General features: G+C 39.1%; 1 protein-coding gene across 1 annotated transcript in view; it reads left to right on the top strand.

The window, feature by feature from the left end:
• Positions 1 to 136: 136 nt before the first annotated feature.
• Positions 137 to 17,682, top strand: part of LOC104503954 (actin-binding LIM protein 2-like) — a gene marked incomplete at its 3' end in the record, with an annotated part of 60,014 nt that continues 42,468 nt past the window's right edge. The window contains exons 1-5 of the mRNA XM_010148984.1: positions 137 to 287; positions 536 to 719; positions 9,391 to 9,506; positions 14,220 to 14,346; positions 16,268 to 16,361. Coding sequence (XP_010147286.1) covers positions 137 to 287; positions 536 to 719; positions 9,391 to 9,506; positions 14,220 to 14,346; positions 16,268 to 16,361 — 672 coding nt within the window. The remainder of the gene's footprint in view (positions 288 to 535; positions 720 to 9,390; positions 9,507 to 14,219; positions 14,347 to 16,267; positions 16,362 to 17,682) is intronic.

Raw genomic sequence — 17,682 nt, 5'->3', positions numbered from 1 at the left:
TATATATATATAAAGCAGATTATAAACTGCTTTTTCCAGGAGCAGGTGGTTCTGTAGATCCCTCCAATCCATGCTTGGTGAGTGGTGTTTATCAGATAAACATAAGATGTGATTTTAAAAAAGGGATCTTGTAGACATGCGGAAGTTTACAGCGGTTGCCATGTGCATCGGACCCCGTGTTTGGGGGGAGCAGTATTTTAACCACTGTTGTGTCCGGGAGCAATATCAGACAATAGTAATCCATCAGAGATTTTTTCTTAGTAACATTGGTGCTTTAGATTTTGAAGGTTTATATCCTTTATGCATTTCCTTTAACCTAATTAACATGACTGGTGTTGTGTAAGCTAGCCCTGAACTCAGCTATAAAAGTAGTAGTTTTTAGTTGCACAACTGTTCTATAGTCATAAGCTTGTATATTGAAGTGTTTAAATACTCCACTGGGAACTGTGCTGGTCATAGGAGAAAAATCAGCATCATCTTAGAGAGTGAGCTTCGCTTTTCCAGCCTTCTGAGTCTGCCTTTTCTCTTCCTGCAGCTTGCGGATGTGACCTGGCTCAAGGAGGATTTTTTGTGAGACAGGGAGACTACATCTGTACTTTGGACTACCAGAGACTCTATGGCACACGGTGCTTCAGTTGTGATGAGTTCATTGAGGGAGAAGTCGTCTCAGCACTGGGCAAAACCTATCACCCAGACTGTTTTGTGTGTGCTGTCTGCAGGTACGTTTTCTACACAAGGTTGTGTTGCATTTAAAAACTATGTTTTGAAAGACCAATGCCCGGCCTATAAATAATTAAAAAAAAAAAAAAGTAAGTTTTCAATTATACTTAAGAAGTAGTAGTTTCATGGTTTTTTTGTTTTTAAGCAAATTTGAGTGCCTCTCTTGTTTTCAAATGCTTTTTCTGTTTTACGGTATCTTATGTGTGAGGTTTTCAAAGTACTTGGGAAACTACCACTGCCTCTGCTGTCAAATCTTTTGCCACGAATGTTGCTTTATTTCTCTGGTATCTGCTATTTTATCTTTTGCTGACTGATGTTACAAAGGATTCCAGTGCCAGTGACCGAGTCTTCGGGTGGAGGGCTGAGAGGATACTGTATGAGTAGATTTGAACTGGTTTCATAGTGCTGTTTCCCAGAAACTGATGGTCATTTAAATTAGTAAAGGAAGGTCCTGAACTCACAAACAAGTACTTGTTGGATTTCACTGAGGGTCTCCAGCAGCCGTGGAGGTGACAAGTGACAGAGCACACAAGTTTCCCCCCACCCCCAGCAGCCTGGGGTAGTTTGGTGGGATCACTTCCCATGGGGGTGTGTGCGATGCTGCGACCCAGTGTTGGTGGGGCTGTTGCAGACCCTGCAGTACAAACGATTCATATTCCTTTGACCTGCGTTTTAATCCTCCTCTGTGGAAATAGTACAAGCAAATCTATTGAAGACTTCAGGAAGAAACTTTAAGTCCACCAAACCTTTGGGAAATGCACTGTCACAGTAGTTTGAAGCAAATGGAAATGCTGTAATAATTTCTCTGGCTAAACTTAGACCTTTAGCGGTATAAGAAATGTAACCCCTCGTTCAAGGAGAAAACACAACGGGGCACTGATGCACCACATTGTGGATACTCTATGTGCTGGTACCACGATCAGGTGACTGTGGAGTCCAAAACCAGCATGTCCGTGCCACTGTAGCTGTCAGCCAGCAAACCTGTCCAGGTCGCAGGGCTGCTGAGCTCAGATATCCTCCTGTGCTGATGCAGAAGACTTCAAATTCCAAACCAGCTGTGTTTCATGGCAGGATATCAATTTAATATATCAATTGCAGGAATAATTAAATAGCCATGTTAAGGAGAACACTGAGACTGACAAGCATTTATTATAATAAATTCTGTCTGTTCAAGCTTTGCTGTGTTTTCCCTTTTGGATACTTTAACCAAACATGAAAAGTAAAGATATTAAACCCACCCTAAAACCTTCTTTCTTTTATTTAATAGGATAAAAGATGATTTAATTGGCCAGTTGTGGATCTCCTAAGTTACCTGCTGGCTACACATGTTCTTGGCCTGCAGTCTGTCAGTATTACAGCTCTTCTGCAGATGAGGATTGCTCATTCTTGGTGCCTTTCTTAGCACTAGTACCTTCTGTAAAGTGAGGTATTTCTTCATTTCAGAGAAAAAGAAAAACTGATTGAATCTGTTTTCCTGCTAAATGTGCTTGTATCCTCAGCCACACCATCAGGGTTTAGCATTGAGGCATAAATAATTTACCTGTGTGTTACTGTACTTAGCAGCTTGGTACCCAACTTAGGTTTCAGTCAGGCTGTTGGATATACTAAGGTCTTGCTGTATTTAGTCAGTCCGTCAGCTGATAGTTTAGAGCTCGGTGGTCCAATTTGTTTTGTTGCCCTGGAAATTCAGAACAGTTTTCCATATGACTGAATTACTTATTCTTAGGTATGTAAGAACTCTGGTGAACTGAATTTCAATACAATGAAAATACTAGGACATGCTACAAATGTCGTGGACTGGAGACATGCTAAAGCTTTTAAAAAATGAAGTTCCTGATACAATAGTATTTTATATTAAAAAAAAAAACAAAACCCAAACATAGAGTGCTCTCTAACCTTCCGTATTTGTTGGATTAAAAGCTGTTTCAGTGATGAAGTTTCTAATTGCTGCTATCTAAAATTTCTGTAGAAAGACCCAGATTTGCTTCTGTTTCTTTCCTTAGAAGGACACACAAATTTCACGTTGTCTTCATCTGAGCCAACTGATGCCCTGCTGACTAGCAGGATTCAATTAGTGCCTCCCAGGGGGGTTGTAATGCTGACTTGTGGTGCAGAGCAACAGAAGAATTCTGTCATCTGTTTATAGTAAAAACACTGGACCAGGTCCTCGACTGCTTTAAATCAGCATTGCTTCAATTACTCCAGTCTTTGCAAACCAGACATAATTTACGTTTTTTATTTTTTTTTAGAGTGTCCTATCTAAACATCATCAGCATTTATTTTATTGAGTGATGTCCTCAGTAAAAATAAGGTGGGTAGACTGTAAATACATGTGGCTTAAGCAGAAAAAAGTACTATTTTTTCATTGTTTTAAAAAATAAATAGTAAAAGGCAAAAAAATTGAGCCATTTGGTTTGAGGTGCAGGATTTTAAAGCACTCTGCCTTGGCATTTTCTTTGGTGGGAAGAGTGAGGAGTACCATTTGTGTGCTCATTTCTTACACATGGACAGAAAACTTAAATAATGGGCCAAAACTGCACCATCTGAGGCAGTTGGCTGATCACACAAACTGCATCTGATGTTGCCTTTTACAGCTGGACTTTAATGTAGGTGCTCTGTTAAAAGTCTGACTTCCAGAAGGAGCATGAACTTGCGAGGTGGCAACTGCCTGACAGTGTGGCCGATCCTGCTATAATGGAACCCAAACAAGGCTGTCACCAACTTTGGCAGGAAACCACTGGCAGCAGTAGGCACTTTAAACTTGTGATAGGGGTCTCCAGAGCAGTGCAAGATTGTTAGGCGCTTTAAATGAGCACTTTTATAACCTGTATTTCTGGAGCTCTGAAGTAACACTTTTAAACCCCTCCTGCGTGGAGTACTAAACCAGTCACAGTAAAAACTCCTTTTTTTCCTGGTTTTCAGAGAAGATAAGATTTGAATAGAAACTGGTGGGAAGTGTATATTGCTTCACATGCTAAAATCAGTGAGAAACCTAATGTGCATACAGTTAGCTGCAGCAGTGCAAAAAAGCCAGTAACATTATCCCATTCATCCCTGAGCATCCCTTGCAACTCAGATGTTATTGCCTTGGGCTACCACAGGTCAGAGTGTGAAAACAAGGAATTGGTATTGAGAGAAAAACTACTAGAAGTACAGTATAATGTATTATCCTATGTGTTTTTTCTCTCTGCCTTGCATTGACCAGTTAGCTCTTAAAGAATTCAAGTTTGAATTGCACGTTTGCTGGCATAAAGATTGAGGGTTTAGCCCCTTCTTCTTCCAGCACTGTTTATACACCAGTGAAACTGTTTTCTGCTCTTGTGTTTCATGATGGTAATGTCTAAAAGTAAGAATGAGTAGAAGGATAAAAACATACATTGAAAAATGTTGCAGATTAACAGTTTACTCTGAATTCGTGGGAAGCAGTGAACAATCTTATTCCTAGACTGCCATTAATTGGAAGGGGCTGTGTCCTCCAGAGGGCTGCCAAAGACGCTTCCTCCAATAGGTTCATGTATTTGTAAAAGTGAAATAGAAAGAGGGAGAAAATTAAGGCTATATATGGTCCTACATACAACACTGCTATTTCTAGAAAGAAGCTGAGGTCTTTTGCAGATGTATGTCTTAAGAAATTAAGACAATATTGAAAATTAGAAGTTATAATCCAGTTTGTTCTGGAACATGGAAATTATGTCAGACTTTGCAAATAGGCTAAACCTTTTTAATTGCTCACCTTTTTTAGTGCTGCTTAATTTTGCAAGAGTTTGGTTCCCACTTGAGCAGTACTGGGTACTCCTAAAAGCATCTCATGAAGCAGGCTTCTTTTTCTGGGTGTTGAGGCTGATGTTTTGAAATCAGACTGGGTGTTGTTCTTGGCGTTTTGATTCTGAAACAAACTTCTGTTGATATATGGTGCTTACTGAACGAAGGACTCTTGCTATCCTGCTCTTTAGGTTTATGTGTGGAGCATACCTGTAGCCCTAGAGTCATGTAAGGTGGAGGGGGTCTGTGGAGGTCCTGTGGTCCAATCCCTGGGTCAAGGCAAATCAAGTTTGAGCATTTTGCTGAGGACATTGTCCAGTCACATTTTAAATGTCCCTAAGGATGGACATCCCATACACTCTCTGGACAGCCATGTTCCAGCATCTGAGGTTTTTTTTTTCTCATACTGAGTCAGCATTTCCCATGTTCCAGCTTTTGTCCACTGCCTCTTGTCCTTTCACTCTGTACCTTTGGCAAGAGTCTGGCTCCAGTTTCATATACATGTCATCAGTTTGAGACAGCAGTAAGATATCCCCTGACCATTTTAAGGCTGAACAAGTCCATCTCCTTCAGCCCTTGCTCATGCATCCTGTGCTCCAGCTCTGGACCTAGCCACCTCCACTGGTCACCCTCCAGTAAATCTTGTCTTTAAGAGCCTAAAAGGGTACACACTGTTCCAGATGTAGGCTCTTAAAAGATGAACGGAGGGAAAAATCACTTCCCTAGACCTGCTTCCTACACTATGGCAGCCCAGTATGCAGTTGGCAGAGTGTCCTTGCAGCAGAGAAGGCCAACTCACATTCAATGCAGTGTCCACTAGGTCTTTTTATACTTTCCAGCTGATTGACCCCCAAGATGTACTGGTGCATGGGGTATTCCTTCCTGGGTGAAGGACTTAGCATTTGTCCTTGTTGCTCTTTGTGAAGGCAGTAGATAGGAAGTAATGTCCACTTTGCCTCATCAGATTTAACATCCAGGGTCAAATCTATACCTATGGAGCAACCTTGAGGGATGTGGTTGTACCAGGTATAGGTCAGAAGAATTTGATCCTGTAGGTACTCAGGTTGCAGTCTGACATTACATCTGACTCACTGTAACTGCTGCTACTGAAATGGATAACTCTGCTCCCCCCACATTCCTGACCATATGCTTTGGTTAATTTTCTTATATCAAATTTAGTTGACTGTTCAGCCATAAAGTCAGATCAGCAACTTAAATAACAGTATGCTAGCCATCTGCTCTGAAAAAAATAGAATATTCTCTTTTGGCCCAGAAAGCTTGAATGTCTTGCCCACGGGTGCATAGGTTGAGGCATGGTACAGAGAAGGATGAGACCAGGTCCAGACCTTTCAGTGTCAGCACACAGTTAACCTGGATTAGGCTGATAGTGGCTTGATGTTTTACAATATAATTTTGTTGGTCAGCTCCAGTTCTTTCAGGGTTTACAAATACTGTAGGCAGATGGATAAAACAAAATTCATTGGGAAACAAATCACAGATGATATATTAAAATGCTACAAGTAATTTCATAGAACTGCTTTAAAGATGCTTTTAATTCTCATTTTAAAAATAGATTATTCAACTGTGAAAAATCACACTGAATATTTTTAAAAGGATAAGTGGCTAATTAAAACCCATACCTAGCAATGTTCAGTGTGTGACTGGTGGTGAGATGTTGTTACATTTGAAGGCAGATATGCTGCTTTTTACCTACAGTGCTATATATAGTCCCGCTCACAAGTTAAAGAACTTAGAAACTGAAACCTTGTTAATTGGCTGTTACCACCTTCTGTTGTGCCTTCACTCATACTGGCACTGAAATGCTTGAGTAGGGCTGCTTGTGAGAGGGAGAGGTCACATGTTACATAAATACTGGCAAATGTGTTGTTTATGGATTCTGGATTCCTAGTGAACGAAATAGTGAAGCAAACACTGAGACTTGATTATGGGTGAGTTTAGAAGACCAGTGAGGGAAGGAAATGTCTGCCTCTACCTTTGGGTGGACAACTTCCAAGGAGGATTTCTCTGCTTTTATAGCGCAAGGTATCCTGCAGACATGATAGACTTGATAGAGAAGTGAAATTGTTGCCGTCTCCTTTCTGAATGGAAAGGCACAGATGATAGTTACTAAACTTCCAGAAAATAGATCAAATAAGATACGTTCACGGGCTAGGAAGATATCCATGTATGCTCACCCCAAAGGAGTCTCTGTGGTGCCTGTGAGCTTTGGCATGATTTGTGGGTGTCATCTATCTGTCTCTGTGCTGTAGCAGATCAATTACCCTATTCTTCTCTAAGTTTTAACTGTATTTTCATTCAGATTGTTTAATTGCCTAATGTAGCTGAGCCAATTCAAAGGGAACAGTCCATGGTACATGGTAGATCTGTTTGAGATGGGCTTCTGTGTTCAGCTGGATTGTTGTTAGGTAAATCGTTGAGTCAAAAAATATATTATCTTTGGCTCTGGCTTCTGCTCCTAATATACTAGATAGAAGAATGCTCAGTAGTCACAGTGCTTCTTCAGAGCAATGAACGGTTTACAGCTACCAGGACGTCACCATGTCCAGGATTATTAACAGTGCGCAGCCTGCTGTTTTACTGAGACCTCTCACAAGAGTCCAGCTGGGTCATTAGCTGAGTCCCAGTCTTGTTCCCTGTAAAGAGTATGGCAAACTGTACTTGGTAATACCCTTCCCAGGGCATGCAACTATGCAAAAGAATGAAAGTTACTGCGGCAATTGTATGGCAGTGTAGTTCTGTGATTCTATCTGTGGAGCAGGTTACCATTTTTGTGGGGTTTTAATTTTAAATAGTTTACCAGCAATCATAATAAATCTATGGATGTCTGTAAGTCAAGATGAGATGACTGCCTTACAGCACATAGGAAGTCAGTTACAAGTTCTTGCCTCAGTTCTGCAACAGTAGAAATTCCTTGGCTTGTGCCTTTCTAGGTCAATCAATAGTGCTTAGTTCTAGACTTGATTTTGTAATATTTTATTCAAATGAAAACATGATTAAATGGTGTCATTCACATTGGCAGTAGAAAACTAGGGCAGCCTTTGAATTATATCACTCCATTGTTAAGATAGTTTTTGGTAATTAGTCATTAATTTTCATTATCTGTATAGAAGTGTATCACGTTTGGTAATTTTTATTCAAATGAGTATATTTGCATGTCCAGAGGTCCGTTCCAACCTCAACTGTTCTGTGATGTTCATGAAACCTTTTCATTATTCCATATATTAGAAGGCTCCATGACTTAAAGCAGTATAAAAATCCATTGCAAATAGCAATTATGAGCTAAAACAAACTTTTTTTTTTTAATACATAGCACAGGAGCTTGCTGCTACTGGATTGCTGCGAGTCAGGACAGGCAGTGTTTTCTTCTGATCAGGTTATTGAGTAAAATTCATGGTACAAACTCCTCTCTTGAACAGGTGGAAATGTAAGACTCCTGGATCTAACATGGCATTGGGCCTGTTTGTACCAGAATCACACATGGAACATTTAGTTGTGTCAAAGAGCAGAAAAATTTTAAAGGGCATTTCCGTAAAATATTTTGCCTTATCTTAACTTTAGGTAAGTAAGAAGGTAGCAAATATTTAGAATATTAAATCAGTAGTGAAGGGAAAAAAAAAAAAAAAAGAAAAGGTGAAAACCAGAATTCATTATCAGATATCCAAAGATACAAGAATATTTAAACTTCATGTGTCTTCATAATTTTTGAAGTGTTGCCTACAGTCCAAAATGGATGTCAGTGTTGAATGCTTATTTAGCTGGTTTAAAATAGATTTCAGTAACATTCTTTAGAAAGAAAGGACAGCATTGCTTTTGTTCTCTTTTTAAGTAATAAAAATTTTCTTTGAAGTGTAACACAAATGGATGATAAGCCATTCTTGGGTGTTTTAGGGAGCAAAATAATAAGCATCTCTGCAGCTTCTGCAGTGCAGACAACCTCTCAATTGGTATGAATTTAATGGGGTTTGTGGGCGACTGTCATGCAGACAGTTTTAATGGAACGTTAATGAAATAATATGATCAGATGGACTACACCATGAGGCAGAAGGCTTGTGTTATGTTTGTGCACCACTTAAGCCGTGTTTTGATAGCTGTCTTGGGATTTAGCTGGACATGAGTTTTGGGTGGAGTGAAATGTGTTGCTAAATCCTCACCATCCTTTGCTGCATTATGAAATGATTTATCCATCTGGTCCTCTTAGAAACTACTGAGGCTTTTTCCGCTATGCCCAGACAAGAAAGCTCACAGCAGAAAGCTTTTTTTTTTTTTAAGGACATTGATAAAAAGTAAGTATTTAATTAAGTGTAAGGAGAGCTGTTGAGTAAACAAGTAATGTAGACACTTCAGTTTTTATAACTGGGATATATTTTCTCCTATGAGAGTTCACTGACATTTGCTTTCTGAGCATATAGATTAAGAAAAAAAAGGACTTTGATATGATCAAAGTTGGGAGGACAAGTGCTGGGTTTTTAATGTATGGAAGTCATCACTCTCGTGCAGCATTTTAACAACATAAAAGCAGCTGCATTTGCCTGTACTTACTCCCTCTAATGCCATTTTTATTTTCATTGTGTAACTGATCCCATTAGCGGTCAACTCTTGCTGATACTACATTTCGTAGATACACAAGGATTTGGACTTGAGCGCTCAGTGTGTTTTTGTCTATTTAGATATTACTGTTTTCTAAGTAGATGTAACATCAGAGTTTGCAATTGTCTGTTTGATATGTCCCTTCGATACTTTAACCTCCAAGTGGCTGAAAAATCCTAAATGAGAACTGGGCAAGTAGACAAAAAGAAACCAGAATAATAATCAGTTCCTTTATGAGATTTTTGATTCTGATAAAGGCATGAGACTGTAACCTGTATGCTTTTCCTTCCCCTGTTGTAGGCTGCCTTTCCCTGCGGGTGACCGGGTAACTTTTAACGGCAAGGAGTGCATCTGCCAGAAATGTTCCCTGCCCCCTTCCAGCAGCACCGGCTCTTTTCCTGTACAGAACCTGCGAAGTAAGTAGGGACATCATGTCCCAACAGAGCTGCCATGCTTCAGTGTTCATCCATCACATATGTAATTAAACATCAACAGCAATTCAATTCAATAGCAATGACAAATATTTTTAATGGCTATCATATCGCATCAAACTGGGGTTGGCATGGCTGAGGAAGATAGATTGCTCTTTTTTGTATATAAGGAATCCAGATCACTTCAAGGAGAGATTTCTGCCTTTTTTTTTTCTTACGTTCCCCACATATCTCTTCTGTAAGAAGTTTTCACTATCTCTGTCTCCAGTTTGTCAGCAAATGCTGCTGTGTGAATGCAGTGGGAGACACTATGCTGATTCCTCTTGCTAATGCAGTTCTTTGGGGAGGGGATGGCTTTTTCTCTTAGGAGCTTTCCCTTCTTATTCCAAGGTCGTTCATCCTCAGCCATCTTGAGGCCTAATCTAACAGCCTATCATCTGTTTGTCTCCTTGTCATATGGGAAAAGTGGCTTTGACTTTAATGGAAATCATTTGCCTGGTTGAGTACTGACAGAACAACTTCATTTGATTATCTGTGATACAGAATCCTTTAATGTACTTACATTCCCTTTCTCTGTACACACACATGCACACCTTAGAGAAATATTTTTTTTGTGTGTTGCATTTCCGTGCTGTCAGGTCGGTGCACTGAGCCTCCGCAGTGCACGGGTACCTGCAGACTGCAGCAAACCACTTTCCTCAAACACCACTGGAAGCATATCTTTGGGGAAAAACCTAACCTTGGAAAACAAAAGTTTAGCTTTTTTCTCAATAAGATCTCTGAATACAGATGCAAGTATTTAAACCTCAAATACAGGTCTTCCTTAAAACTCAGTAGAAATGAAGGAAATCTTGCTTGCTACAGGGTTTGGTGGATTCAGATGCGAGTCTTGGTTCAAACCTAGATATCTGCAACACTATAGTCTGGACTTCTAAAATAATTGGATTTGGTCTTCACCTGAGACTTACCAGCTTTGTTTCTCAAATGATGTAGTGATGGAGGGGAGCTGATAGATACTATGGCTTCTTAAAGGGCAATCTGAGGTCCATATCTGATCTGTCATGATGTTGCAAGGATCATATAGTCACAGAATGGTTTGGGTTGGAAGGGACCTTAAAGATCATCTAGTTCCAACCCCCCTGCCCCAGGCAGGCACTAGACCAGGTTGCTCAAAGCCTCATCCAGCCTGGCCTTGAACACTTCCAGGGATGGGGCATCCACAACATCTCTGGGCAACCTGTTCCAGTGCCTCATCACTCTCTCCATGAAGAATTCCTTTCTGATATCTAATCTAAACCTCCCCACTTTCAATTTAAACCTGTTACCCCTTGTTCTGTCACTACAGGCTCTTGTAAAAAGTCCCCCTCCAGCATCCTCGTAGCCCCTTCAGGTACTGGAAGGTTGCAGTAAGGTGCCCCTGGAGCCTTCTCTTCTCCAGTCTGAACAAGCCCAATTCTCTCAGCCTTTCTTCATAGGAGAGGTGCTTCTGCCCTCTGATCATCTTTGTGGCCTTACTCTGGACTCGCTCCAACTGGTCTATATCCTTCTGATGTTGAGGGCTCCAGATCTGGACGCAGCACTCCAGGTGGGGTCTCACAAGAGCAGATTAGAGGGGGAGAATCCACTCCCTCAACCTGCTGGTCACAATTCTTTTGGTGCAGCCCAGATATCTGGATCCCAGATAAATATCTTGCTTAACTGTGTAGAGTATATCCATCTCCTTCTCAGTCCTTTCCCCAGTGTCTTGCATTGTTGCTGCAGAACAACATCTTCTGATTTCACCATGATATGCAGCACCCAGCAGACCCGGGAGCTGCAGAGTTCATGAGCTTTGGGAAACTGGGTAGTAATTGTATAATTCTTCTTTGGTATGGGGAATAGAGATTTGATGGTCAATGGGAAGCACTGCAGCTGCAAATATATGGAAGTGCGTGTATGTATATGTAGCAGATATGTCAGAGTCTGACCAATGACAATATCAAGAAAGTTAACTAAATATCTAAAAAGTTAATAAAGCATTTGGGAAGCATTCGGATTAATATGTAATATGTGAGAGACCAATGTGTTACAACAGCTCTTTTCCAAGTACCTGCAGTGTTTGAGGAATAAACAAGCAGTGTCTGAGACATACTGGTTGTACTGGAAAATGGAAAACCCAGAATGGCTGTCTGTACCTATGCTACATATTACACAAGGCAGTAAATGGCATTAGCGTTTCCTTGTTTCCACAACAGTCTTCTTGGAAAAGACTGTATTGTTTTAAATGAACAACTATTATTATAAAAGAACACTAATGCATAATACCCCATGGATTAAAGCAAGCTGAGTCAAGGACAGAGTAATTTGTTGACCCACTGTTACACTGGTTTTGCACTTGGCTCAACATACTATGTATGTTACTTGTCAGCCTCTTTATCTCTGACGAGCTCAAGAATGCTTTCAGGAGATCTCTTGGGACTCACTGAGCTCCCAACATCACTGTCTCTTCTGACAGTTTGGGTTTGACCTCCTTTATGCATTACATTTGAAAGTAATGAAGAATGTCAAATATTTGCTTTTTGCCCGTGTCCTTGAATTTTTTACTGTATGAATACCTAGCTACCTGTTTTGTTTCTTTTATAAAGCGCTAGCTGTGAAAACCTCTTGTGTCTGTGTTGATGCTGAAAGCATACTCAGGGAAGAATATCAACATGTAGCAGCAAATTGATGTGTTCTGCAGAGTTATTGGTTGAAATTAGGTGAGTCACCAAAGGATGCTGCCTCTAAGACAGGAAGACAAGGACATTGCATCAATAGGCAGTGTTGGCATAGCAACCACAATATTTGTTTTTAATTATCTGGAACTTAACAGAGAAAACAGCAGTTAGGAATAGAGTAGCTCAGGAAATGCTGCATTTCGGCTCACCCAAGCTTAAACGAAATGAAAGGTGTATGACATCTGCGCACACAGTGTTGTATTAAGTTTGTGAAATAAACCCTCAAGCAGTGAGATTAAATTAGATTACCAGATAATCCCCTGGTGCAGGGGAGATCACAAAAAAAAAATTCTGATTGTAGTTGAAGAATAGATACTGCAGTATTTACTGTGGGACTAAATCCAGGCACACACCCAAATGTTCTCTCTTACTAGCAAAACTCAAATGTTCTGATCTGTGGTGCACACGCTTTTGTGCTGGGCTTGTTTCCACATACTGGTGCTCTACAGGGTGATGTTAGAGAGACATATTATTACTGCCTTAATCCATTCCAAAGCCACTAAAGGAAAATAAGAACTATCCTTTATTGTTGTTTGCTCAGGAATTGAAGATGTACAATTGTGCTAACACCATGTCTTATTAGGGTCACGTAACCATCTAAATAGAATCTTAAATCCCGAAGTTGTTAAGAGGACTGTTTAAATCTTTTAATGAGATCCTAAATTTGAAGTTCTTCCTTAATAACTAGACAAATCTCTTTAGATGGTTTTGTGGGTCTTTCTTTTTCATGCGAGATATTGTGTTTCTGCTCTGGCGTCTCTAAGTGACTCTTCAGATGTCTTTCAGCATTTGTCTTTTTTCTAGCATATTGTTGGTATACTTGAAGAATTCATAAAAAAAAACCCAACATGTTTTCACGTAAGTTGGAAGATACAATCATATAGGGATTTAGAAGGGTTACGGAGATACTGATGCTAGAATAAGTTTATTGCTGGTGTTTATCTCTATTTTTCAGCATATTTTGACTATATTAACATTTTAAAGTTTTTGGTTTATGTAGCTTAATGAAGAGTGGGTGAGAACTGGACCTTATAGGGTAATAGAGGAATCATTTAGGATACAGAAAACCGGGTTCAAATCCCACATCAGTGTAACTTTTCTGAACAGAGCCCTTCACTGATGGATTATTGGCATGGAACCTGAGTGGATTTCACTTTTATTATCATAATCAACAGCATCTAGCATTAAAAAAAAAAGGCAATCCAACCCCCAAAAAAGTCTTGTCCTCAGTTAAATTTTCAGAGTATAGCTACTTCATATATAGCCTGTCTAACCAACATAGTCTGCCTTATGTTAGCCAGTTATGACATTTTGCATTTAATTTTCCTTACAAATTTTTTGAGCATTATATAAGTGAATTTCTATAAATAATAAATATGTAGCTAGCCATCACTTTCACCTCTTGCAGTGTCAATACTACTCAGGAATTTGTAATGCCTTTCAAGTATTGGTGTATTTTTTCCTGCTTACAGAAGTTCACATCAGAATTTCAGCTTAGCACAGCTGCAAAAAGAATTTTGAACTGAGTAAAGTTTTTAGACCAGAAGCAACATCTAATATGATGGTTCAATTATTTGTTTTAATCTCATGACTAATAAGTCTTTTTAAACTAATTTTATTGGGCTGATTTGTGATGCTCAGAAACTTAATCAGCACAACTTTGTATCTTTTAAACACAGTATAAATGAATTAAAATGAAACCTAAGTTATAGAAAACCTAAGTCGTCATTTTTTTCTTTGAATGATTCGTGTCTTCTAGCAATGTGAGGACAACATTAGTGCAGCATCACTTGTTGCCTGTCAGTGAGCTGCCAGCAGTGAGCTTTCAAGCCTGCACGAGCTGTTACTAGGACACCGACTGATCCTTGTACTGCAGTCACCAGTATTGTTGCATGGCCATGTAAAGTGTGTGATTCACTCGTATTTGTTTTTTCTCTTGCAGACTGTGGGGGCTGTGGCTCAGAAATAAAAAATGGGCAGTCATTGGTTGCCTTGGACAAACACTGGCATTTGGGCTGTTTTAAGTGCAATACGTGCGGCAAGCTACTGAATGCAGAGTACATTAGCAAGTAAGTTGAGGAGTATTTTCACTTGTTTTAAGAATTCTTTTGATACCAAATAGTTATTTAGTGCTGCGTGTCCTTTAGTTCTTGTTTATGTATGTTTGGAGATATATAAAACATTAGCAATTATCATCTGAATTATTATCTAAGTTGTATTAAAAGCAGAAAAAATTGAGTGAAGAAAAGTAGAAGAATTTGTTCATTTACCTGGAATGGGACTTGACATAGCAGCTATGCTATAGAAAGGCAGTGGGTGGAGTATGCTTCAAAGCCCCGTAGATACGCCCTTAGTTACCAATGTTTGGCTTTGTGATTCTGTAATGTGAACAAGCAGATACTATCCTTTCCTTGTGTTTCACTTAAGCAAAAATGTTATCAAAAAGGTCATTAAGGAGACACATACCATGCTTTTGCTCCAGACCCTCGTGCTGTCAGATTTGGACTGAATGTGATGACAGCAATGAGAGGCAGCACAAAGCACACACGCAGACCAAGTCTCATGTCAACACTCATATCAGTCCGGTGAGATACAGGGCTTTCACTGGCCAAGGCACCTGGGATTAATTTCTACTTCAGAGAAGTGTGTTGATATGATGAAATTTTCCTGAACAGCTAAGTAACTCAATCACCAGTGCCCAGAGATGATGGGGTTTCAGAGCTGGTGTCCCACTGGCTTTCAACAATTCTTTGGATTTAGATTAATACAAGTATAACATAATTTCACAGCTTGCACTGGAAAAACAATATTTAATAAAAGGGTGTTCTTAAACAAGGTTTTGCATTATCTCAAATGTTATGTTACTCTCCTGTATTTTGGTACAGTGGTTTTTTTGTTTGTTATTTAATAATATAAAGCTCATAAAGATATAGTTATTATGAAATCTTCTTTAAAAAGCTAAATGCCAAACAAAACAACTCAAGGGAAGAAACACCCTGACATTAATTAATTAAATTAATTATTGTGATAACTTAGAGGTTGGTCTCTAAGCAATCCAACTTGTATGCTATAAAATTAATTTTTGTGTTTCTCCAGGGAAAAACACTAACACACTAAACATATTTAACTGTGTTTAATTTGCACTTTAAGAGTATCCAGTTTCTTCTAAAGCAATTTATTTTCATACATTGGTTTAATGGTCTGAGTGTACAACTTTGTAAAGTTGTGGTTTAAATGTAAAATTAACAAATAGGTTCATTTCAGAGCAATAGCCTAAGTGTTCTGGTTCTTACATTTTAGAATAAAAATTGACTCCTATTTTTATTCTTCATATTTTTAAATTGTACATTATATTAAATCACTTGTGAGCAGTTATTCACCACCACATCATGCATGAACATAATCTCTTCTGCTGCTCAGATTGAATTCTTGTAGCCATTACTGGCTTCTATGGATCAGGTTCCTGAGATGGTTAATCTGTGACATTCTTGCCTGGACTTGCTTATCAAGTATCTTGCAGTCAAGATACTCGATTGAGAAATTACCCATGTAGTCTAAACTAAAAGGTTAGATGATATATATATTAGATGATACGTATATTAAGTCAATTAGATGCTAAATAAAGAGGGCAAGAGTAGTATATAGAAATAATAATTTTTCCAAAGAGGGGGAAATATGTGGAAGAAGTTAATGAGTAACACAATCAAAACAAATGGTGTGAAGGTCTCAGAGACTGAGTGTTGTGACAAGGGGAGAGACGATGGCTGAATTCAGTGACAAAGCAGAAAGTGGGATCATGGTGAGCTGTGATAGTTCGTTAACTATTCAATTCTTAAAAAAAAAAATTAATAAATACAAGTATCTAGGAGTTGGGAAGGTCTGTAAACAACCTACGAAGTGTTGAAGCATTAACAAATTTTAGCTGTATAATGTCACCGTAAACCTGTAAGCCTATGTAAAATAATCGCTGTATGGCCTATTCTTCCCAAGGGACGGCGTTCCATACTGCGAAACAGACTATCATGCAAAGTTTGGTATCAGATGTGACAATTGTGAAAAGTATATCACAGGAAGAGTGCTGGAGGTAAGGAGAACCTGTCATTCAAACACATCTCAAAATGTAGAAAGACACTTGCTATTTTGGGTGCGGTTGTATACTCACAAAGGGGTGTTAATGCAACAGTTTAATGTTACTTTTATGAATAGTAGGAACTTCTTCTATAATTCGTTTTTGTTTCTTCTGTTAATGATTTGATAATGCACACACTCCCTAAATGGCTATTTGTGGTACTGGAGAATGTCCAGGTAGCAGAAGTAATAAGTGAATGGGTCATCAGGCACATTTTAATTTAAGAGTTAGGCTGAAGCTGTTGAAAAACTGAAATTAATAATCTGAAATGTATTGTTGCACTCGGAAATCAGCTGTGTGGCAGGGATTTTTTTGAGTTGTTCTAAGAAGCAAGGAGGTTGTTTAGTGTAGCTGTATGCTTATGCCTTATGCAAAAGAGATTTCCACATAACTGACCCAGGGTCAGAAATTAATATTTTCCTTCGATCTGAATAGAATTTATCCGTGGCTCTAAGTGTATTGTTATCCTATCAATGTCATCGATTATCCAGGTTTTTTTTCTGCCCTTTTCCTGTATATTGTGAAGCCTTTGCAGTACTGGAGTTACAAAGAAGTTCTCCAGGTTGCTCATTTGCTCCTTTCTCTTTATCAGTTAAGAAAGCCTGGAGAAGTTCCAAAGAAGCTTCCAAAGGTGATGTTCTACCAGAGAAAGATCTTCTAGGGGTTGTACAGAAACCTAACTATCTGAAAGACGAACAAGTATAGCTGGGTAGGAACTGAGAAGCAAGTGGAAAAAAACAGTGAGCCCATACTAGTTGTTGTGACATGGAGTTAGGGTTAGGCCTGGGACGCTTTTACGTTATCAAATGTTTTTACAGAAATCTCAGAAAACAGACTTCTAATAAGGGATCTGAAAGAGTATAGAGGCAGCTTTCTTACTTTTTACAGGCAGCGCTCTCAAGTGGGAGAGGCAAAACAGAAGAAAACACTAAAAAAACTTCAAAAATGTAAGAGGTGACCAGTGGAAGCTGTTACATGTTTTCAGAGATGTCAGTCTTTGACACTGAATTAAAGGTGGTAAGAGGGGTTGAGCTTTGAAGGTAAAGCTAATTAACTTACATTCGATATGATAAAGAAGAGAGGTGAAAGCAGGGAGAAGAGTGTCATAGTCAAAGCTGTAGCAAACTGGGGGTACACTTACTCATACCAGGTTACAGGAAGTGATTAATACTAAGATGGGAGAAGAACACTAGCTGCAATTTCTGTACTGGCTTTTTGCCTCACAATATTGAGTTTTTCTGTCCTGCTTCTTGCCTTGAAATAGCTGTAAAAAATA

Source organism: Eurypyga helias, unplaced genomic scaffold (genome assembly GCF_000690775.1).
Source record: "Eurypyga helias isolate BGI_N326 unplaced genomic scaffold, ASM69077v1 scaffold18613, whole genome shotgun sequence".
Taxonomy (NCBI): Eukaryota; Metazoa; Chordata; class Aves; order Eurypygiformes; family Eurypygidae; genus Eurypyga; species Eurypyga helias.
Note: the sequence above shows the minus strand (reverse complement) of the source record. Positions and strands in the feature narration are given on the sequence as shown.